The following is a 22,323-nucleotide window of genomic DNA, read 5'->3' on the forward strand; positions in this document are numbered from 1 at the left end:
TCCCAAACTCTACAGACCCAGGCCCAGTGTCACTGTGAAGGTTCAAATCCACAAACTCCAGCTCCTGGAGAGGAGCTCTCATCACCTGGCTCTGGACTAAAGGACAAGGCTCATTCTTCCTCTTGCAGTCAGGCAGGAGAAGAAAAATTCTCAGTGGAGTCATGAAAAAGCCCAAATTGAGAAGGCTGCAGCTCCCACCCCACTGAGGGCTGTGTGTTTCTGACCCCAGCAGTCTGAGCTGTTTATGAGTTTCAGACTTTTTTTCATAGACCTGTTATGGGATAAAACAATCAAAAGAAGGGATTGGAGAAGAAGCCAACACTTGCTACTTCCTCCTCACAACTTCAAATTTGAAACTATCTCCTCTCAACTTCAATTCCCTCCTAGGATCCACCCTGCCATCCTTTACTCAGCTCCCAAACTCACCCACAGCCAGGCCATCTGGCCCCAAACCCTTGGCTGAACCCAGCTCTGGAGCTCTCTGAACTAACCCACGGGTTAATTCTCTCTCCCTCTCTCCTTTGGAGGCCACTGCACATTCTGAGTGCTCCCAGAGCTGGGCACGCAGGAGGGGAGCTCCGAGCCAGCCTTCCCAGGGAATCGGTGCCAGCTGCTGGCCCCTGTTCAGGCTCGGGATGCGCAAGCTGCAGGTTCAGCGACTGCAGGTGCACATGGGACTGAGCTGCCCTGCCTGCGCCAGCTCCCCATTGGTCCCACCAACCTCTCCCCCTGCAGGCTCTCCTTCCCTCTCCCTCCCGCCTGTGCCAAGGGAGAGCGGCCACTTGGATCAGGAAAACAATGCTGGAAAGCTGACACCACGACGGTAACCAGTGCAGCAAAGGAAATATGTCTGTATGGATATTTAAAGGAAATGCTCCCAGCTTAGTGAGCTAACTTGCTGAGGGGTGAAGGATCACCACAGCCAGGACAGGGGAAGCAGCAGCACAAGGCAGAGCAAACCCAGCTGCGCCCTTGGATCATCCCCATGGATGGAGTGACCAGGACACACTGGGTGGCTGCGAGTTTGCATTCCCATTCCCACCTCCTGCCCCAGCCTGCTCCTGGTCCCGGGGAGGGACACACCAGGGAACCAGGGGCTCGGCAGGGGAACACATCCACCTCTCTCCGCATTTTTTCCCTGTGTGCCTCTGTTTCCAGAGGGAATTCACCGTGCCAAGTGTGCAGGCAGCTCTGAGGCACCACAAAAAACAGCCATGGCAACCAAATCCACAAAATGGCCAGAATCTCACGAGGGAACTGCAAGTTTAGGTTGGGACAGGATTAGGCTCATCCTGAAGGAAAAAAACAGCCTTAGAAAACCTTTCATTTCCTCAGACTTCAATACATGAAGAGCTGCTTAAGTAGTTTGGAGGCTTCCAGAATCTGGTGGCAATTACAATTTTTAGTTAGAGCTTTGGGTTAAATAAGCTTTTTTTGCTCGTGTTTTATTTACGACAAATTCCTGGCTCTCACCTGGCCATAGAGAATCATGAAAGGTTTGGGCTGGAAGGGAGCTTAAAGAGCATCTCTTTTCACCTCCTGCCATTCAGTGTGGTGTAGAAAACAACATAAAAGAAGCAAAGTCATTATTGTATGTGTCTTTCATGGCCCAAGCTGAAGCTCTGCAAGGCAAGCCTCTTGTGTCCAGGTATGATCCTCCAAACAGCTGGATGTGGCATTTTTCTATGCAAAACATTCCCTCAAGTTTTGCTGCTAAAAATAAATAGGATCATAAACTTTTATAACCACCCCCATAATACTAAATGTGACACCTCAAGCGATGTAAGTGCTGGAAGTGCTCAGTGTTTTGTACCATCATGAGGGGAAGAAATACCCTTGAAATGCACTTTCTGTGTTACCCTTTCCGCTATATACGCAAAATAGTGGAATAAGTATGAACTCTGCTCATTAATTCCAATATCTACTGGATAAATTTTAAAAATGCTTATAAAGTTGGTAAGCCCCCAACTTTGCAAGCAGCAGGGATAAAATCCAAGTGAATCAAAGTCCAAAACCAGAGAGGTTTGTAGTTTAATATTTACTTCAAGCAAATATTTCACCACTTTGGCCGTGAAGGCCAAGCCATGAGGGGACTGCTATGAGGGCCAAGCCATGATGGGGATGCCATGAGGGCCGTGCCAAGAGGGCCATGCCAGGAGAGGATTTGCCATGAAGGGGATGCCATGAGGGCCATGCCAAGAGGGCCATGCCAGGAGAGGATTTGCCATGAAGGGGATGCCGTGAGGGCCATGCCCTGAGGGTACTGCTGTGGGGGTTATGCTGTGAGGGTCGAGCCATGAGGGATTGCCATGAGGGGATTGTCATGAGGGGATTACCATGAGGGGGTGCTGCGAGGGCCAAGCCGTGAGGGAATTTGCCCTGAGGAGAGGGGATGCTGAGAGGGCCATGCCCTGAGGGTGCTGCTATGAGGGCTATGCTGTGAGGGCCGAGCCATGAGGGTACTGCTATGAGGGCTATGCTGTGAGGGCCGAGCCATGAGGGATTGCCATGAGGGCCAAGCCATGACAGGGATGCCATGACGGGGGTGCTGTGCGGGGGGGTGGCATGAGGGCATTTGCCATGAAGGGGATGCCATGAGGGCCGTGCCAAGAGGGCCATGCCAGGAGAGGGTTTGCCATGAAGGGGATGCCGTGAGGGCCATATTCTGAGGGTACTGCTGTGGGGGCTATGCTGTGAGGGCTAAGCCATGAGGAGATTACCATGAGGGGGTGCTGCGAGGGCCAAGCCGTGAGGGAATTTGCCCTGAAGAGCGGGGATGCCGAGAGGGCCATGCCCTGAGGGCACTGCTATGAGGGCTATGCTGTGAGGGCCAAGCCATGAGGAGATTACCATGAGGGGGTGCCGCGAGGGCCAAGCCGTGAGGGAATGTGCCCTGAACACACGCGCGGCAATTTGCCCTGAAGAGCGGGGATGCCGAGAGGGCCATGCCCTGAGGGCACTGCTGTGAGGGCTATGCTGTGAGGGCTGAGCCATGAGGAGATTACCATGAGGGGGTGCCGCGAGGGCCAAGTCATGAGGCAATTTGCCCTGAAGAGCGGGGATGCCGTGAGGGCCATATTCTGAGGGTACTGCTGTGGGGGCTATGCTGTGAGGGCTAAGCCATGAGGGGGTGCCGCGAGGGCCAAGCCGTGAGGGAATGTGCCCTGAAGACGCGCGGGAATTTGCCGTGAAGAGCGGGGATGCCGAGAGGGCAATATCCTGAGGGTACTGCTGTGGGGGCTATGCTGTGAGGGCCGAGCCACGAGGGGATGCCTTGAGGGAGACGCCACGAGGGCCAAGCCGTGAGAGAAGCAGCCCTGCAGCGCGGGGATGCCGTGAGGGGCGCCCCGCCATGTTGCGGCACGGGCATGGGCGCACATGGCTCCGGGCCGCCCCCCGCGCCCCCGGCCCGGCGCGGGCAGCGCGGCGGCACCGGCAGCCACACGGCCCGAGCGAGGCGCGGCCCCGGCGCGGTTCCAGCGCGGCTCGGTGACTTACTGTGCTCCAGGAGGGATTCGAGAGCGGGAAGAATCCTCCGCCGGGCCCGGGACTACAGCACCCAGCGAGCACCGCGCGGGAGGAGGGGCGGGAGCGTGTCAGCAATGTCGCGACAGGGGCACCCGGAGTTCCCTTTGGCACAGAAATTCCTCAAGTTACGACTATGAGGAGGGTGGGGAAAGGGGGAGGGGCGGCCGAAAGACCTCAGGGATGCAGGGATTGTTTTTACTTTATCCGTCAGACAGGCGCTGAGGGTGGTGGGCTGAGGGCTGTGCAAAGGTGGATTTTGTTTCTACATCCCCTTGAAATAACACATAGGAGCAACTCCATAGTTTGTCCCACATTTGAACTTTCTGTTTATGAAACCAGAGTATTGGGCAACGTTTAGTCTAATTTAGCCTTACAATTGTGCTACAATACTGTTAATAAAACAAGATTTGAGCCACAGTTTTCCTCCCTTCAAGAGCTATAATGTGAAAACATCACTGTTCTATGTAAAATGCCTTAGGAAATAAGGCTTAATGTTATTTTTTGCATATTTAAGTATATCCCAGACTCCTGCTTTGAAAGGGAAGAGTCGGATAAATAAATGCTCTAAGTAGTGTTGATGTTTGTAGCAGACCTACTATTACAAAGGCCCCATAATGCTATTAATTGAACATTACCAACAACAATCACTGGTCTTGACAAGATGAAACTAAAATATTTAATTAATGTGAAAACAACCTGACCCTGAAACTGAATAAAAGAGTTTAAATGGAGTTTATTCAGCAAGAAGAGATGGAGAGAGCAAGAACAGTTATTTTCCTGTAGGGCTGTGGATTCTCATGTGTAGGAAGAGGGACTTTTTGTAATTACCACATTAGTTTTGTTTAGAAGGAGTCAGAGGGAAACATGCACACACTAAAGTCTTTCTCTGGCTTTTTTGGGGCACCTTTCTTGTGTTTTTCAACATGCCTGGTCAAAAATTTGCATCAGCTGAATCTAAATATGTCTGACATTGTTCAAGTGAAACATTTTCAGTCTTTACTTTAATATCAAAAATTACGTAGTGTTCTACCAGTAAATCTAACATATATTAATGTGAGCATGGCATGAACAGGTAAAAGGACTTCTTAACTGTAGCTACTTCATATTTTAAATGGAATAAGTCAAGTGTGACATAAAAGTAAACAAATTGAACCAAGTCTCTGATTAATTTTATTCTCCTAAATCATTATTAAGGCAGACCAGCGAGAACATAGTGAAGAATGATGCTGCTTTTAAGAGGTCTTGCAAGTGATTAATAAACAGTATTGACGTTGAAAATTTTTAGATGCCAGGAGTAATTAAACAGTTTTACTTGGGTTTTCATAGAATCCCAGAACGGTTTGGGTTTGAAGGGACCCTAAAGACCATTTAATGATTACTGTGAGCAAGGATGCCCCTCATCCTCCAAGGTTTGGAGGTACTTTAAATTTATTTCAGGTCAACTAACCCCCCTAAGTTACTACTACAGAAACTGTGTATGGTGAGAGTTTTCCAACCGTAGGATTATTCGGTTTTACAGCCCGTTTGAACACCCATATAATTAAAATTTGATTTGATTAGGGCATCAGGGGCAGCACTGAGGGGATCCCCAGGGTGGCTGTACTCTGGACAAATTCATTTCGGTGCGTTCCATCACTGCCAGAAACGCTCCGGCTTTCCAGGCGGGCAAAAGGCGCACTTTATTTATCCACCTCCCCTTGGTCTTCCCCCTTTGTTCCTTTAATTTTCGCGGCCCCGCCGCCAGCCCCCGGAGCACATGTGCGTGTCACCGCCGGGCGGAGGGGGAGGGAGGGAGCGCGGGCGGGCGCCTCTCGCATGGAGCCGGGGCTGAGGGCCCCGTGGTGATGCAGCAGCAGCAGCAGCAGCAGCACCGCCCGTGCGCGGGCAGGGCCCCCTGAGAGCCGCCGCCCGCCCGGAGCACACGCGGGGCTCGGCCCCGCTCCATGGGCACCGATGGAATCGCTGCCGGTCGCACCCGCCGGCGCCGCGCCTCAGCCCGCCATGGCCTCGGCCGGGTAAGCAGCGGCCGCCGCGGGGCCCCCGGCGGCGCCGGGGTAGGGTGGGCGGGAGCGCGGGGGGACGGGAGCGGCGGTCACGGCCGCAGCGGTGCCTTTTGCTGCCCGCCGCGGGGGCTCGGACGCGGCGTACGGGGCGCGAGAGGGGCCGCGAGCGGCGGCGGCGGCGGGGCGGTGTGTCTGTGTGGGGAAGGGGTCTGTGCGAGGCGGCGGTGTGGGCGCGGAGCGCCGGGGACTGGTGCAATGCTTTCACCGGGGGACGGGGACACGCTCGGGGCGGCTTTGCCGGCGGCACCGGCGGCAGGCGCGGAGTGCGGGGGGGCGGCGGGAGCGCCACAACATGGCGGCGGCGACTGAGGGGACACGAGACCTTCCTCCCCCCCCCGCCGGAACCCGCCGCTGCTCTATGGCCCGTGCGCCGCGCTAGAGCGGCCGTTCGCAGCCACACGCCGCCGTGACCAATGGCGAGAGGGCTTACAGCGAAGGCAGCCAATCGCCAGGGGGTTTACAGCGGGGACGTCAGCGCGCGCCCGGGGCCGCGGTGCACTGTGGGATGCTGGAGGCCTCGCGTCGGGGCAGGAAGGAAGGGGGGGTGTCATGGCGACGAATATCGAGCAGATCCTTCGGTCCTTTGTGGTCAGCAAATTCCGAGAGATCCAGGAGGAGCAGCAGCAGCAGCACGGCGGGTAACGGGGCCGTGGGGAGCGGCGGGGAAGGGCGCGGGGCGCAGAGAGACGGGCCGCGGCCTGAGGGTCGTGTCGGTGGCAACATGGCGGGGCCGGGGGAGTCGCGGCCGTGCGGGTGCCCTGAGGGAGACACGGCCCGGGGGCCGAGAGAAGTCGGTGAGGGGACGCGCCCACTCACTGTCCCCCCGGTCTCGGTGCTGTCCTCAAGTCGGGGCGGGCGCCTGTATGGTTTGTCTGATTTGCGGCTAAATTTGCCGATTTTACCTCGTAAAACAAGGAAGACCTTGGAAAGAGCAAGGAAAAGCTGAAAGAGAGCGCATTGTGTGTATTTATTCCGCGGAGGAAAGCCCTACAAGGTTGTACGGCACGGGGGATGTGGCACATTCCAGAATATGGGTTTTGTTCCCTTGCGTCTCAACCTCAGCAGTCACAGAGTGTCCGGGCTGAGTAGGTGAAAATTAGTCCAAAGGAAGACTTTTCCCTAAGATCACAGCTTTTTTAGGAGGCTGGAATTCTGCTCTGAAGGGCTGGCTCTAAGAAATGTATGTGAATGACAAAAAATGTCCAAAAAAAGGCTCAAAATCGTTTGTATTAAGTTTGTTTGTTTTTTTTTTTATTTTTTTCCGGTTAGTGCAAAGGTGGAAGGCCAGCCCAATGGTGACACGATCCCAGCTGAGCAAGCCGGGCCTTCGGAAGCCTCCGGAGCTGCTGGGAGTTGCCAGAGTGATCAGATAGTGCAGAAAGTAGAGGAAGTGCTCTCCGGAGCCCTCGGGACAGAGCTGCAGTGCAACCCAGGTAAGAAAACTCCCTCTGGCAAATCGGTTCTTGGTAAGAAGTTTGTGACCGTGCCTAAAATGGAATCAGTTTTACAGAGATGAAAATTTTTGGAGCTGCTTCTCTGACAAGTTGTGCATTTATTGTGAATTGGTTAAATATTTTCTGTGCTGTGTTTTTACATCCAGAGGTGGTCGGAGAAACACATAATTTAAAAATTGAGCTGGTTGTTTCATGTAAGGATGATGTGGGGAAAAGGTGGAGTTTTTTCTTTCCAGTGCTGGAATAGATAAATATTTTCCGTACGTATACATATATATGTCTATAAATTTTGTGTTGTATCTACTTCAGGGTCACTTAACTGTTCTTAGTATGAAAGCTGATGCTGATAGAAGCAGTTTCTGCTTTGGGTTGGTTTTCAAGATTATTTCGAAAGAAGATTTATTACAAAACAGATCTGTGGTGAACTGTTCAGCCAAAAGACAATTTGCTGTTTTAGAGTGTTGATACATTGCAGCCTCACAAAGATTAAGGGACTATGATGTGTCAGTCTCAGATCTTGAATAAATTCCTAGATTTTTTAATGCTAGAAAGGCACAGCTGAATATCCCCTCTTGTGGGACTGGTCCTTGCTGTAAGATTTCTGACTGTGGAGGGCTGGTGAGGTGCTGAAGGCTGTAATTAATGCATTTCTCATTTTTGGGAGTTGAAACACAGGTGACTGCAGTGTGCTGGGTGAGTACAGAGTTCCAGAGGCAGCACAGAGAATTGTTAATTTCAGAGATTCTGCTTGCAGGAGTTTGGGATTCGCTTTGGGGGTTTTTGCTCAGTTGTTTGTGTACCTTGAGCATTTTCAAGTTTTTGATTTGTGCTGTAGGAGCAGCACTTCAGGCTGACATGGGGGATTTTGGTAGGGTTTTATTAGTTGGTGGTTTTCGTTGATTTTGTTTGGTGATGTGATTTTTGTTTGTTTGATTTTTGTTTTATTCTTTAGTGGAGGACTGAGGCAAGGTCACATGGTAATAAAGAAGTGAGATGTGTTAACTTGGAAGTTAATACACTTATCCTGTGGCAAACGTTCTCACTATCCTTATCAAAAAAAGGAGTTGGACAAGAGGCATTATCTGATTATCTGAATCTAATGAATTATCCTTGCAGAAAAGTCCGTTTTATAGAATCACAGAGTATCCTAAGTGGGAAGGGACCCACAGGGACCATCCAGTGCCACCCTGTCCCTGCCCAGACCCCCAACAATCCCACCCTGGGCATCCCAAAGGCTCCTGGAGCTGTGGCAGCCTCGGGGCCGTGCCCATTCCCTGGGGAGCCTGGGCAGTGCCAGCACCCTCTGGGGAAGAGCCTTGCCCTAAAATCCAACCCCAATCCCTGCTGGGCCAGCTGCAGGCGCTCCCTGGTGCTGTCCCTGTGGCAGGAGCAGAGCCCGGAGCTGTCCCTGCGCTGCCCTCGGGAGGAGCTGCAGCCCCGGGGAGCTCTGACCTCAGGCTGCTCCAGGCTCAGCTGCCCCAGTGACCTCGTGGGGCCCTGCAGACCCTTCCCCATCCCCTGTCCCTGCTCTGGACACTTTCCAACAGCTTCTGATCCTTTATTGAGACACCCAGAAGTGTCCCCAGCACTGGAGGCGAGGCTGCCCCAGCCCAGGGCAGAGTGGGACAGTCCCTTCCCTCTGGCCTGTGATGTCCCTGGTGTCCCCTGGACAGGGATGTCCCTGCTGGCTCCAGGCACGGCTGACTCAGCTCCAGCTGCCCGTGGACCAGGACCCCCAGGACCCTTCCCACAGCCACTCTCCATCCACACAGCCTGGGTTGCCCATTCCAGGTGTGGAATCCAGCACTTCCCTTGTTAAACTCCACACGGCTGAGGATTACCAATCTCTTTGATTTATTGAGATCTTTCTGCTGGGCTTCTCTGCCCTCGAGGGAGTCAGCAGCTTCTCCCAGTTTAGTGTCCTCAGCAGACTAATTATCCCTTTGAGTCCTGTGTCCAGGTTGTTAGTGAAGATGTTGAAGAGAACTGAGCTGAGAATGGAGCCCTGTAGAACCCCACTAGTGACTGGTGTCAGCCTGATGTCACCCCAGTCAGTGTCACCTTTTGTGCCCAACCCGTGGGCCAGTTGCTCACCCACTGAATAACACAGTTCTCCAGCTGTGGGCTGGACATTTTGTCCATAATTTGACTCTGCTTCGCTGTTCTCTCTCAATGCATTCACAGCAGTGCTGGTGCAAAAACTATTTCTAAGTTGCTTATTCCACCAAAATGTACCTGAGGTACTTGTTACGGAATCTCAAGTCACATTCATTTAACAGTATTGCAATTAACAAAAGCTTTTGCAAGATTTTGGAGTGTTCACAGGAAAATAGTGAGCTTTGGAATCACAGATTTTAACTGGAGGGTCAGTGTTGCTGCCCTGGCCTGTATAAATAGAATCATTGAAAGGAACATGCAAGCAGACTCCAATGTACAGCTCATATTTCACAGAAATCCCAGCAAGTTGCCTTTAATGAAGTGCCTTTCTCCTGAAAACATGGTACTAGGTCTCCAGAAGGGCAAGAACCTAACAAAGGTTAAATCCAGAGGGAAGTGAGGCACAGAATTAAAAGGTGGTGATGGAAACCCCAGTCTCCCTCTTTCCCTTCCCCATCAGTGATTTCCTTGTCCCTACACTAATTTGAATTTGTTAGTTTTCTATTGGAAGCAAATGCTCTAAGAGGAGCAGGCAACTTTGCAGTGGCTCATGGCAGCTGCAGTCCTGCCTGTTCAGCCAGCAGTGCCTTAAAGTGGATTTGGGATTGGGGACGTAGATCCTTGTTTCCCAAATTTGTTAAACCCTAGTGAGTAACCTTATCAGTAAATACACAGAATTTCTATCACAGGAGCAACACTGGACTCACTCAGGGGTTAAAGCACAGCAGAGGAAGTGTCTGGTCAGGTCTTGTAGCATAAATTCCCACTCCGGTAATTTGTTTGGAAAATGGGAATTCTTGTTTACCTTCCATGTGCAGCATTGGGGGTTTCAAAGCAGATCTCCAGGCTCCTGTTAGAATGTGCTGCCCCACTGAGTGTGCGTGGAGGGACACCCAACCTGTCTGCCCTGCTCAGGTGAGAGCCCACTGCAGAGCTGCCCCAGCCCTGGAATTCCCAGCACAGGGAGGACGTGGAGCTGCTGGAGAGAGCCCAGAGGAGGCTCCAGGATGAGCAGAGGGCTGGAGCAGCTCTGCTGGCAGGAAAGGCTGGCACAGCTGGCATTGCTCAGCCTGGGCAGGAGAAGCTCTGGGCTGAGCTCAGGGTGGCCTTGCAGGGCCTGAAGGAGCCCCAGGAAAGCTGCAGAGAGACAATTGCCAAGGGCTGCAGGGACAGGACACAGGGGAGTCATAGAATGGTTTGGGTTGGAAGGGGATCTTGTAGATCATTTCGTTCCAAACCCCCTGACATGAGCAGAGACACCTTCCACTATCCTGGGTGTTTCCAAGCCCTATAAAGCCTGGCCTTGATGACTTCTAGGGATGGGACATCTTTCCTTGACAACCTGTGCCAGGGCTTCACCTCTCTCAGAGGGGAGAAGTTTTTCCTAAGATCTAATCCTACTCTCCCTCGTTTTGAACCCACTGTCCCTTGTCCTGTCACTCCAGGCTCTTGTCAGTAGTCTTCCACCACCTTTACTGTACTTCTAGGTATTGGAAGGTTATAGTTAGGTCACCTGAAGTCTCTCCAGGCTGAACAATGCCAGCTGTGCCAGCCTTTCCTCCTAGCAGAGCTGCTCCAGCCCTCTGCTCATCCTGGAGCCTCCTCTGGGCTCTCTCCAGCAGCTCCACGTCCTCCCTGTGCTGGGAATTCCAGGGCTGGGGCAGTTCTGCAGGTGGGCTCTCACCTGAGGGGGCACAGGGGCACAACCCCAATCCCTCTCCTGATCCCAATCCGTCTCCTGACCCCCATGCTGGGCACAGGGGGCTCTGAGCTGGGGCAGGTCCAGCTCTCCCAGGGCTGCTCCATCTGCTCATCCCAGCCTGGATTAATCCCGGGGGCTGCCCTGACTCAAGTGCTGCACTCGGTCTTGTTAAACCTCATGAGATTCCCACGACTTACTTCTTGAGCTTGTCCAGATCCCTGTGGATGGCCCTGTCCTTTAGAGGTGTCACCTGCAAACCTGCTGAGGGTGCACTTGATCCTTTTGTCATTATTTGAAGATATTAAGTAACACTGATTCATTAATGAAGCTATCAAGTAACACTGGTCCCAATACAGACTCCTGAGGGACACCCCTGGTCACTGATGGCCATCAGGACTCTGAGCGTTTGACCACTCCCCTCTGGATGTGACCATCCAGACAACTGCTAATGCTCCTCACAGTGCACTTGTCAAATTCTTCACTCCAGTTTGGAGAGAAGAATGTTGTGAGGACACTGTGTCAAATAATTTACAGAAGTCCAAGTAAATGTCCTCTGTAGCTCTTCCCTTGCACACTGATGTATCCAGTTCACCACAAAAGTTCAGAAAGGATTTTGCCTTTGTGAAGCTGTGCTGGTTGTCTCAAATCACATCCCTGTCCTCCATGTGCCTTAGCAGAGCTTCTAGGAGGATCTGTTCCATGATCTTCCCAGCACAGAGGTGAGCCTGACAGGGTGGTAATTCCCAAAATCATCCTCTCTTCCTTTCTTCAAGAGAACAGCTTTTGACTGCCAGAGAGCAAGGTTAGATCACGTATTAGGAGGAGATTCTTCGCTATGAGAGTGGGCAGGCCCTGGCACAGGGTGCCCAGAGCAGCTGTGGCTGCCCCTGCATCCCTGGCGCAGTGCCCAAGGCCAGGCTGGACACTGGGGCTGGAGCAGCCTGGGACAGTGGGAGGTGTCCCTGCCATGGCAGGGGGTGGAACAAGATGAGCTTTCAGGCCACTCCCAACCTAAACCATTCCATGACTGTGATACTAGTTGGAAAGAGTTGTGTTGCCACTGGACCTCTGTCCTGCCTAATGGGATTTGGGAAATTCTTTGAAAGAAGTGTTGTTTTGTTACCTAAAGTAACTCTGAGAGGAAGGAAAGAGAGCTGGAAAGGGAGTGTGTGCTGTTTGTGTGTGGTAGTAGTGAATTGGGCATGGTTTGCAAGTTTGTTTTCTACCTCTGTGTCCATGTACTTCACAGCTACTCTGAAAAAATTTTTTAGATGCAGTCTTATAAATGTTTACAAGGTAAATGTCATTTTTTTCTAGATGTAGACAAAAATACTGTGAAGAGTAGTACTCAGTCTACAAAAAGGAGTTCTACTGGGGAAGATGAAATTCCTAAGAAAAAAGCAAAGAAAAATAAGAAGCACAAAAGCAAGAAGAAGAAGAAAAAGAAGAAGAAAAGGAAGAAAGAGAAAAAGCATAAGAAGCAGCCAAAGGAATCCAAGTTGAGTGCACGTCCCGGAGAACCTGCAGGCGTGCAGCCAGCTCCTCCCTTGATGCCAGAGCAGTCCAGCACCCAACTGAATGTACAGCATGGAGTGTTTGCAGATGCAAACCTGGCTGGCCAAATGCAGCCTGAACTGTGCTCAAAACCAACTGAGGGGCTTGATAATCAAGCTTTAGGACTTGTTTCTCATTCAGTGACTGATTCTCAGCAATCTGCAGAAAATCTTGCAAGTGGGGAGGGGACTTTGTGTGCAACAAATCCTCCATTTAATTTAGAAAGCATCCAGTCTAATATCCCAGAAAATACTAGCATAGATCAAACTAGAATATGCACTAGCGAAGAACAAATTCAACAGTCCCATGAAAATATTTATCCTGTAGCTGTTAATGCCAGTGTTGTTGATACTGGAAATTGTACTTGGTCCCCATCTGGAATTGCCAGTAAATCAGAGATTCAGAAAGATTCTGTAGAAGCACTAAGGGGTACAGAAGTCACTCTGAAATCTCAAGGCATTGGGGAAGTAAAAGCTTCAGACGCAGCTCACGAGCCTGAGGCCATGGAGGTGTTGACTTATTCAGAAGCATCTCATCAGTCTGTGTCTCAGAGGGCAGCCCAGGGGTTGGTAACAGCTTCAGAATCCATGTCCTTGGCAAGTGGTGTGACAACAGCTCCTGCACCTGCAACTTGGGCACATCCAAGTGCTTCTGTGACTGTAGCTCACATGGCTGTGGCTGGGCAAGAAGTGAAAATTCCAGAAACAACTGAAAAATCTCTGCACATGGGAAATGTGAGAAGTGTGGAGAGGTATTCGGAACTGGGGAATGTGAGCAGAACTTCGGAGCCATCCCTGCAGCCCCCAGTTATGTCTGGGAGTTTGAGCATGACGCAGGGCAGCCCCATGGAGGCTTCCAGTGTTCTGAAAGCAGGTGTACCTTTGCAACATCCTTCGACAATATCTGCAGCCACCCCTGTGACCCACATGGAAATAAAAAGTGCCAAAACACCTCCAGGACCAGGAGCTGTTACAAAAATGAAGGATATGGAACCAGCTATGGGAAGTGTGAAAGCTTTGGAAACAACCATAGAACCTGTGGGTGTTGTAGCAAAAGATGTCACAGCAGCTTATGAAAGTCTGCAAGGCAAAAATGTGGAAGGTACCACAGGATCTGCAACAGTGCTGGGTGCATCAGGAGTGTTCCTGCAACGTGGAGTCTTGACAGAAACAAGGAGTGTGGACAGAACCCAGGGATCTGCACTTCCAGCAGGATTGACAGGTGTGAGTGTGGTTGCAGAGGCAAAAGGATTGAGGGCAGCTTCAGAATCTGCCACGGTTGTACAGACCTTCATTCCTCAAACAGCTCCAGAAGTCCAGACGGCAGAGGGCTTTAGAAGTCCACGAGCAAAAGATTCAGAAGGTACTTCATTGCTGAGAGAATCCAGACCTGAGGGTGAATCACACATGAGAGGTTTGGCACCTGCCCTGTCTTTGCAGAAGGAAAACACACAAGGTCCAGGAGGAGTCCTGAGACCAGTGGCTGTGGTGGAAGCAAAATCTTCTACAACAGCTTCAATGTCCTTACAAGTGGAAGGTGTGAAAGCTTCAGAAGAAGCTGTACATTATGGGACTGTTGCAAGTCCAGGACTTTCTGCCTTAGAAAGGACTCCTGAACCTGTGGTTGCATGTGAAAGCATGGAACCAGTTAGAGAGGCTGAGGCATCAGCAGGGGTGATGCCATGGCAAGCCACAGCAGAGAGAGAACCTCTCCATGCAAGCCGAACAGAGAGTTCCATCACTGCACAGTCACAGGTCATGACACACACAAGAACCTCACAAATTGAGGTGCTGAGGGAGAGAAGGGATTCGGAACACGCTCCAGAAGCAGAGACAAGGAGCAGAGAAGCAATCCTAGAACCTGTGCAAACTTCAGAAACCAGTTCAAAATCTGTTCAGGAACAAATGGGTGGTCATTCAGCAGCAGTATTGGAGTCTTTGCCCAGAGAGGAAGAAAACAGTATGGCATCAGGAGTACGGACAGAATTGACAGATGTGCAAACTCAGGGATCTGCTGTAGAACATGAAATTGCAGCAAGGAGGACCAGCACACAGAGAAATGAGCCTTCAGAAATGGAGAAAGCAAAATATCTGGAGCCAACATCAGAAGCTGGAGGAGTGAGGTGGTTGGAGAGCATGAAAGAGTCTGCAACAGCAGAGGTGAAAGTTTCTGGAACAAGTGAAGAGCTTGAGGTACCCACTGGTGATGCTTCAGCAGCTGTTCCAGAATACTTGCACGCTGAAAAGCAACAAGAGCTTCAAGTAGTTCTAGAAGCAAAACCTGCTGCAGAATGGAAGAGTTCTGAAGAGGCCCCAGTAGTCTTGGGTGCTTCTGAAATAAAATCTTCTGAAGCAGTTCCAAAACCAGGGGATGTGAAAGGCCTGGAAACTACACTGGAACATGAAGTGACAGCCGAGGTACAATATATAGGAGTACAGAGTCAACAGGTGGAGGATATGGTGATTGAGAAGGAAGATGCAGAGCAGACTCAAACATCTGAGCCTTTAGTAGCAGAAACAGTTCTTAGATCTTCACATGCTGCAGAGGAAAAAGTTCCAGCAGAGACTTCTGTAGCAGAAACACGAGATTTGGAAACAGCTCCTCGGACTGATGTAGAGCTAAAAGAAGCAGAAACAGCTGTAGCTTTGGAGGCAGAGACAAAAGATTTGGAAGCAGCTCCAGTACCTGAGACTGATGCAGAGGCAGGTCCAGATCTTATAGAGGAAGGCCAATTAGAAGACACTCCAGAAGCTGAGGATGTCAAAGAAGCAACTCCAGAAGAGGACTCAGAGAAAAGAGACTCAGAAACATCTGATGTGCAACCTGATGTGGCGGCACGAATGAAGGAGACTCTCATGAGGCTCGAAAATGTTATTGAAAAAAGTAGTCATAGAACCAGTGAGAAAAAACATGATTCAAAGAAACAGAAAAGGAGCCGTTCCAAGTCTCAGTCCAGGTCTAGGAAGCGGAAGAAAAAGTCAAGGTCACGTTCTACTTCCAGGCGTTTGACCTCTAAAAGAGCACGTTCTAGGAGCAGGAACTATTCAGTTTCCAGAAAAAAGCATTCCAAATCTAGGTCCCAATCTGTGGAGAAGAGAGAGAGAAGATTGTCTTCCAGGCGGTCCAGGCGCAGACGCTCCAGGTCATCTGACCGTTACAGGTCTAAATCCAGATCACCAGAAAAGAGATTGTCCAGACGGAGACGTTCCAGATCATCTGACCACTACAGGTCTAAATCCAGATCGGTGGAGAAGCGTCTGTCCTCCCGAAGGTCCAGACGCAGACGGTCCAGGTCATCGGACCGCTACAGATCCAAGTCCAGGTCAGTGGAGAAGCGGCTGTCCTCCCGACGGTCCGGGCGCAGACGGTCCAGATCTTCTGACCGCTACAGGTCTAAGTCACGGTCAGTGGAGAAGCGACTGTCCTCCCGAAGGTCCGGGCGCAGACGTTCCAGGTCATCTGATCGCTACAGATCCAAGTCAAGATCAGTGGAGAAGCGATTGTCCTCGCGAAGGTCTGGGCGCAGACGGTCCAGGTCATCGGACCGCTACAGATCCAAGTCCAGGTCAGTGGAGAGGCGGCTGTCCTCGCGAAGGTCCGGGCGCAGACGGTCCAGGTCATCCGACCGCTACAGGTCTAAGTCACGGTCAGTAGAAAAGAGATTGTCCTCCTGGCGATCCCGCCACAGACATTCCAGGTCCACTGACCGTTCAAAATCTAGATCCAGATCTTCAGAAAAGGGAGGAGGCAAAGAATACTCCTGGAGGTTCAGACATCGGTCTGGGTCTTCTGATCGTTCAAAATCCCGATCAAGATCTGTTGAGAAAAGAGGTCGGAAGGCATCTGTACGAAGGTCCAAACGTCAGCGCTCAAAGTCCTCGGATCGCTACAAGTCTCGATCCAGGTCAGTGGAAAAAAGAGATCGAAAGCAATCATCACGGAAGTCTAAACGTCAGCGCTCCAAGTCCTCTGACCGTTACAAGTCTAGATCCAAATCAGTGGAAAAAAAGAAGGAATCGTCACGAAAATCCAAGCGCCGACGCTCAAAATCATCTGAACGTTACAAGTCTAGGTCTAAGTCTGTCGAAAAAAAGCGCAAGGAGTCTTCAAAAAAGTCCAAACGGAAGCGTTCCAAGTCCTCTGACAGTGTTAAGTCAAGATCCAAATCTGTAGAAAAAAAAGACAAGTTATCCTCAGCAAAGTCCAGTAGCAAGCATGTGGAGTCTTCTGAACTTCAGGAGTCAGCCAAAGATCTTGATAAAGATGTTCCTCAGCCTGGAAGTGAAGGTAAATCCTCTAATGGTCCCACATCGGTAGCTTTGTCTGATGAAGGAGTAAATGGACCAGTGCTGCCGCCATCATTTGGAAGTGGATTGTCCAAAACTTCAGAGAGCCTTGAGGAGAGCTCCTCATCTGTTGAAAAAGCAGATCTGCAGCATTCTGCCACATCTGAATTTGATACCTCCAAAGTCCCAGATGACCAGGAATTGAGATCTACATCTGTAGAAAAAACACAGGATTCAGAGCTGTCTATGACATCTGAAAATGGATCAACTGAAAAAGCTCTGGAGTCTTCACTGCTGCCTGAACTTCCATACTCCACACCCAAGTCAAGATCTTCATCTATTGAAAAAACGGGAGATCTAGAAACATCATCCGTAGCAGAATTCCATCTCTCTGCATCCCGTGAAGATAAGTCCAGAACTGCACCTCTCAGAGAAGTGGAAGGTCCAGAGCTTCCTCCAGCACTTAAAAGAGACATGCAAGTTCAGTCATCTTCTCTCCTGTCCGAAGATGGGGTCTCCAGCTTGTCTGATAGTCACGAACCACGGCATATCCCTGGAGAACACACAGAGCTTTCACAGGTTCTGCAAGTACCTGAACGTGAGTCTTCCCAGCTGGCTGAGAGCCCTGGAGCAGTGGAAGCTCAGAGGCCTTTCCTGCCACCTGAAATGATCCGCCCTGTGATCCCTGATGGCTGTGAGTCAGGCCAGCTGCAGGAGCCCTCTTTGGCTTCTGACAGTGGACACTTCATGTCTCCTGATGGACATGGATCAGGATCCAGCTTTGCTACACCAATAGAGGAGCATCCATTGTCTGTAGAGGAGTCCTTTAAGTCACCACATGGAAATGAACAAAGATTTTTATCTGTTGAAAAAGTCAAGGCTCCGGATGTTTCCCTGACATCTGTGTGTGGTTCTGTTGAAGTGTCTGCTGACCTCATTTCAGTGTCTTCTTTTGAAGTTCATGAGTCCAGATCATCTGTTGACAAAGGTTTAGATGGTCCAACACTTCCACAAGTGCTTGAGGTTGACCGCTCCAGATCATCGGAAATGCACGAGTCAAGATACCTAACTGGAAAAATAGATGGTGCAGGATCTGTGGTGATGTCCAAAAGTGGGATTCCCATATGCCACGATGGCCACAAAGCAAAGTACAATTCCTTTGAGCAAACAGAGAGTGCAGAAGTGACAGTGGCATCTGAGCTCCGCTGCTCCGTCTTTCCTGAAGGCTATAAATTGACATCTGCCGCGGTTGAAAAAGTGGAGATCCAGAAGCCCTCTCTCTCACTGGAAGGTGGCTTCTCCGTGTCTGCTGATGGTTGTGAATCAGTGAGCACACCTGAAAAACTACAGCCCCCAGTGACGGCTGTGACATCGGAAGATGGGATTCTGCTGTTGCCCGACAGTCACGAACTCAGACCCGTCCCTGCGGAAAAAGCAGAGGTGCTGAATTCATCTGAACTGAAACACCTGGCATCCCCTGATGGCTACAAGCTGAGATCTGCCTACAGTGAAGAAACATGGGTGCATGAGCCCTTTCTGAACCTGGAAAGCAGGGGTTCTGTTGCCTCCGATGGTCATGAGTTGGCATCCACCCCTCTTGAAGGAGCTGAGGAGCCTTCTCAAGTGTCTGAAAATGAGTACACAATAGGGCTTGATGGCCCAGAGTTGACCTCCACCCCCGCTGGAAAAGCGGAGCTGCGGAAGCTTTATCAGATGCCTGAAGAAAGATGTCTGGAGTCCATCGATAGCCGGGGCCTGCCATCACCCTCTGCTGAAAAGACACAGGTGCAACAGCCTGCTCTGGTGTCTGAAAATGAACACGCCATGTCCTGGGTGGGCCAGGAGTTGAGGTGCAGCTCTTCGGAGCAGGCAGAGATGCAGGAGGAGGCTGTGGTTCCTGACAGTGCTGTGTCTTCTAAAGATCACAGATTGCCCTCTTTCTCAGCTGCAAAACCAGAAGTGCAAGAACGTTCTCTGCTGCCTGAAAATGAATATGGTGAGTCTCCTGAGGGCCAGGAGGTGATGGCTAGCCCTGCTGAAAAGGAGGTTCAGGAGCCTTCTCTGACACCTGGCAGTGAATATTCCATCTTCCGTCAAGGCCAGATACTGCAGTCTGGCCTCGCTGGAAGCACAGCAGTGCAGGAGCCAGTGGTGGCCCCAGACAACCAATATGCTGCATCTCGATCCAAGGGCCTAGAGCTGCTCTCTGCTTACTGTGAAAAAGCAGAGGTGCTGTCTGAAAATGAGTACGATGCATCCCCCGAAAGGCGTCATTTGAGATCCAGTCCTGTTGAAAAAGAAGAATTGGAGGAACATTCTGAAGCATCTGAAAGTGAGAGTTCAATATCCACCGACAGCCAGGAGTTGCAGTCTGCTGTTGCTGGAAAACCAGAGGTGCAGGAGTTGTCCTTGTCTGAAGGGGAATGTCCCATGACCCCTGAAGGTCAGGAGCTGCAGTCCAGCCCTGCTGAAAGAGTAATAGCCAGGGAACCTTCTGTGACATCTGAACATACTCTGTCACCTGAAGAGTACAAGTCAAGATTGGCACATGCTGAGAAAACAGAGGACGTGGATTCTGCTTTGACAGCTGAATGTGACCCTCTTTATTTTGAGAGCCAAGAAGTGAGTTTCACCTCTCTTCAGAAAGCAGATGTGCAGGACCATTCTCCAACATCTGAAAATGAACATGGAGTATCCCCTGATGGGCAGGAGTTGAGATTTACCACCGTTGAAAAAGTAGACGGTGTTGAACCTTTGACACTGAATGACAGAGCCTCCATGTCCCCTGATGACAGTGACTTGAAATCCATCCCTGTTGAAAAAATGGATCATGCAATGCCTTCTTTAATGCCTGAAGAGCGCTCGGTGTCTCCTGATAATCTCAGTGTGAGATCGGGCCCTGGTGAAGAAACAGGGGATGTGGAACCCTCTTTGCGATCTGAGCGTAGATACTCCACATCCTCCTATCAGGAAGGCCATGAGCCAAAGTCTCCCATGGAGGAAGAGGGTCTGGAGTCCTCTGTGACTTCTGAACATAGACGATCTGTGTCCCCTGAGAGCCATGACCAGAAGTCTATTGCAGATGAAGAAGCTGATGATCTGGAGAGGCGTTCCACTTCCCCTGATGAGCACGAGTCAAGATCTAGCATTGGTGAAGAAGCAGAGGATCTGGAGCAGCCTTTGACAACAGAACGTAGGTCCTCTGAGTCCTCTGATGAGCACGAGTCAAGGTCAACCACTGGGGAAGAGGCAGAGGATGCAGAGGCCTCCTTGGCAGCTGAAAGAAGAGACTCTGTATCCTCTGACGACCGTGAGTCAAGGTCTGCTGCTGGGGAAGATGTGGAAGATGGGGAGCCCTCCCTGACAGGTGAACGTAGACACTCCACATCTTCTGATGACCGTGAGTCAAGGTCTACAGCTGATGAAGAAGCAGAGGATTTGACAGCTGAACATCGCTCTGTGTCTCCTGATGGACGTGAGTCAAGGTCAACCGTTGGTGAGGAAGCAGAGGACCAGGAGCTGTCTTCGACAGCTGAGCGTAGACATTCCACATCTTCAGATGAGCAGGAGTCAAGGTCTACTGCCGGTGAAGATGCGGAGGATGTGGAGCCCTCCTCGGCAGCTGAGCAAAGAGATTCCAGCTCATCAGACGAGCAAGAGTCACGGTCTACTGCTGGTGAAGAAGCTGAGGATGTGGAACCCCTGACAGCTGAACACAGACGTTCCGCATCCCCTGATGGGGCTGAATCGAGATCTACCACCGCTGAAGAGGAAGGAGAGGATGCAGAGCCCTCCTTGACAGCTGAACAAAGAGAGTCCACATCGTCAGATGAGCACGAGTCAGAGTCTTCCAGTGGTGAAGAGGAGGGAGAGGATGCGGAGCCCTCTTTGGCAGATGAGGAAAAGCAGGATTCCATGCCTCTTGAGCAGTCGGAGGAACAGGACTCTTCCTTAGTCCCCGAAAGTCGACGTTCTGAGTCTTCCGAACGTGAAAAATCCAGATCCAAGTCTGTTGATAAAGCATCTAACAAGGAGTCTCCACAGAGATCTGTAAGCAGACACTCAAAGTCTCCTGCTTGCCAAAAGAGCCGATCCACATCTGTAGAAAAACCAGCAGACAAGGAGTCCGTGCGGAGGTACAGACGGAGACGCTCCAGGTCCACAGCTCACCAGAGGAGCCAGTCAACATCCGTGGAGAAAACCGCAGACAAGGAGTCCTCGCGCCGCTCCAGGCGGAGACGCTCCAGGTCCGCTGCTCGCCAGAGGAGCCAGTCCAAGTCTGTGGAGAAAACAGCTGACAAAGAGTCATCGCGCAGGTCCAGGAGCCGCCGCTCCAGGTCCTCCCAGCGCAGATCCAAGAGATACGACACCGACTCGCGCTCCAGACGGAATCGCTCCAGGTCAGCAACACGGAGAAGAGCATCCAGGTCTCGGTCCAGCTCGCTGTCACGTTCCAGGCACAGGAGGAGAAGCAGGTCAAGGTCGGCGTCGCGAAGGCGCCGTTCCTTGTCCAGAGACAGGCGCAAGAGGTCGCAGAGGAACAGATCGAGGTCTACGGACAGGAGAAGGAGAAGATCCGACTCCAGAGACCGCAGGATATCGCTCCGGCTGCGGAGCAGGAGCCGCACCCCGCTTCGCCAGAGGCGGTCGCGGTCCAGGGGAAGGAGACGGAGCTCCAGCAGGTCCCCGATCCGGCTGCGGCGCTCCCGCTCCTCGGGGAGAAGGCGCTACAGCAGATCCCCCGACCGGCGCAGGTCCAGGTCCTCGGAGTTCTCCAGCAGGTCACCCAAACGTCTTACAGACCTGGGTGAGTGCTTTATTTTCAGTAATTCCACAGTGAGGTGGGAGTGGGTGGATTTGCATAGTCTGATTCTAGCTCTGGAGCACTCAGAAGGGATTTCTTGGAAGTCACTCCGTGCATTAGTTTCAGGCAGTGACTTCCAGCAGGAACTTTAATGTTGGAGCAGACTCAACGCTGAGGATTTGAATGAAAACCTCTTTAGAGCCAGTTTTATCTTGGTTCTAGAGCTTTTGTACAAAAGTAGACGGTTGCAGTCTAAGGAACCTTCTGCATGGCAATAGTAAAGGCCAAGTACTTGTATGTAGGAAAATTTAGAATTTCTACTCCTGAGGACAAAGGTCGTTCAGGTGATGGTTGGAGAGTCCCAAGCTCAGTTGTCAGCTGTTCCCAGGACTCTGTCTTGCCTCTTTCCCGTGGTAAGAACTTAAAGGAAAGAGAGACTTGTTTCTGAAAATAGTCCCAGACCCAGAAGATTGGGAAACAAAATCTTATGAGCTGCATTTTTTCTCTGTGCTTGTAGGAAGAGAGGGTAGTGAGTTAATAAGGGAAAAGAAGGTTTGAATTGGGAGATGAGCTCTTGTACAGTGTTTGAGGAAACCTGTGCTGGACTTGAGGTTCTGAACCTTGCAGTCCTGCCTCACAGTTACCATGGAAGCCTTCCAGTTAGGGAGTTATTTGCAAACTGACAGAAGGCTTAATTTAGTTTCATTTCCTATTTCTGTGTTAGGGCTGTCGTTTTTCTCCTTATTAAAGCGAGATACTGTTGTGTTAACAGTTT

The 22,323-nt window shown here is 51.1% G+C and overlaps 2 protein-coding genes across 40 annotated transcripts in view; one reads left to right on the forward strand and one right to left on the reverse strand.

Moving 5' to 3' along the window:
- The window catches only part of LOC134548450 (trifunctional purine biosynthetic protein adenosine-3), a 38,594-nt gene extending 34,957 nt beyond the window's left edge, over nucleotides 1-3,637 (reverse strand). For 33 of the 36 annotated variants that reach the window (XM_063393286.1, XM_063393267.1, XM_063393255.1 and 30 more), the window contains exon 1: nucleotides 3,499-3,630. The gene's annotated coding sequence lies outside the window, so the exon portion shown is untranslated. Of the gene's footprint in view, nucleotides 1-3,498 lie in introns of all 36 variants that reach the window. The other 3 variants (XM_063393271.1, XM_063393288.1, XM_063393287.1) reach the window with 2 other exon arrangements.
- A 1,657-nt stretch (nucleotides 3,638-5,294) lies between these two features.
- The window catches only part of SON (SON DNA and RNA binding protein), a 37,601-nt gene continuing 20,572 nt past the window's right edge, over nucleotides 5,295-22,323 (forward strand). For 3 of the 4 annotated variants that reach the window (XM_063393292.1, XM_063393290.1, XM_063393293.1), the window contains exons 1-3: nucleotides 6,071-6,229; nucleotides 6,861-7,024; nucleotides 12,222-21,551. In XM_063393292.1, coding sequence (XP_063249362.1) covers nucleotides 6,141-6,229; nucleotides 6,861-7,024; nucleotides 12,222-21,551 — 9,583 coding nt within the window. In that variant the 5' untranslated portion in view covers nucleotides 6,071-6,140. Of the gene's footprint in view, nucleotides 5,544-6,070; nucleotides 6,230-6,860; nucleotides 7,025-12,221; nucleotides 21,552-22,323 lie in introns of those variants that run through there. The other variant, XM_063393291.1, reaches the window with a different exon arrangement.

Source organism: Prinia subflava, chromosome 3 (assembly GCF_021018805.1).
Source record: "Prinia subflava isolate CZ2003 ecotype Zambia chromosome 3, Cam_Psub_1.2, whole genome shotgun sequence".
In the NCBI taxonomy this organism is placed as follows: domain Eukaryota; kingdom Metazoa; phylum Chordata; class Aves; order Passeriformes; family Cisticolidae; genus Prinia; species Prinia subflava.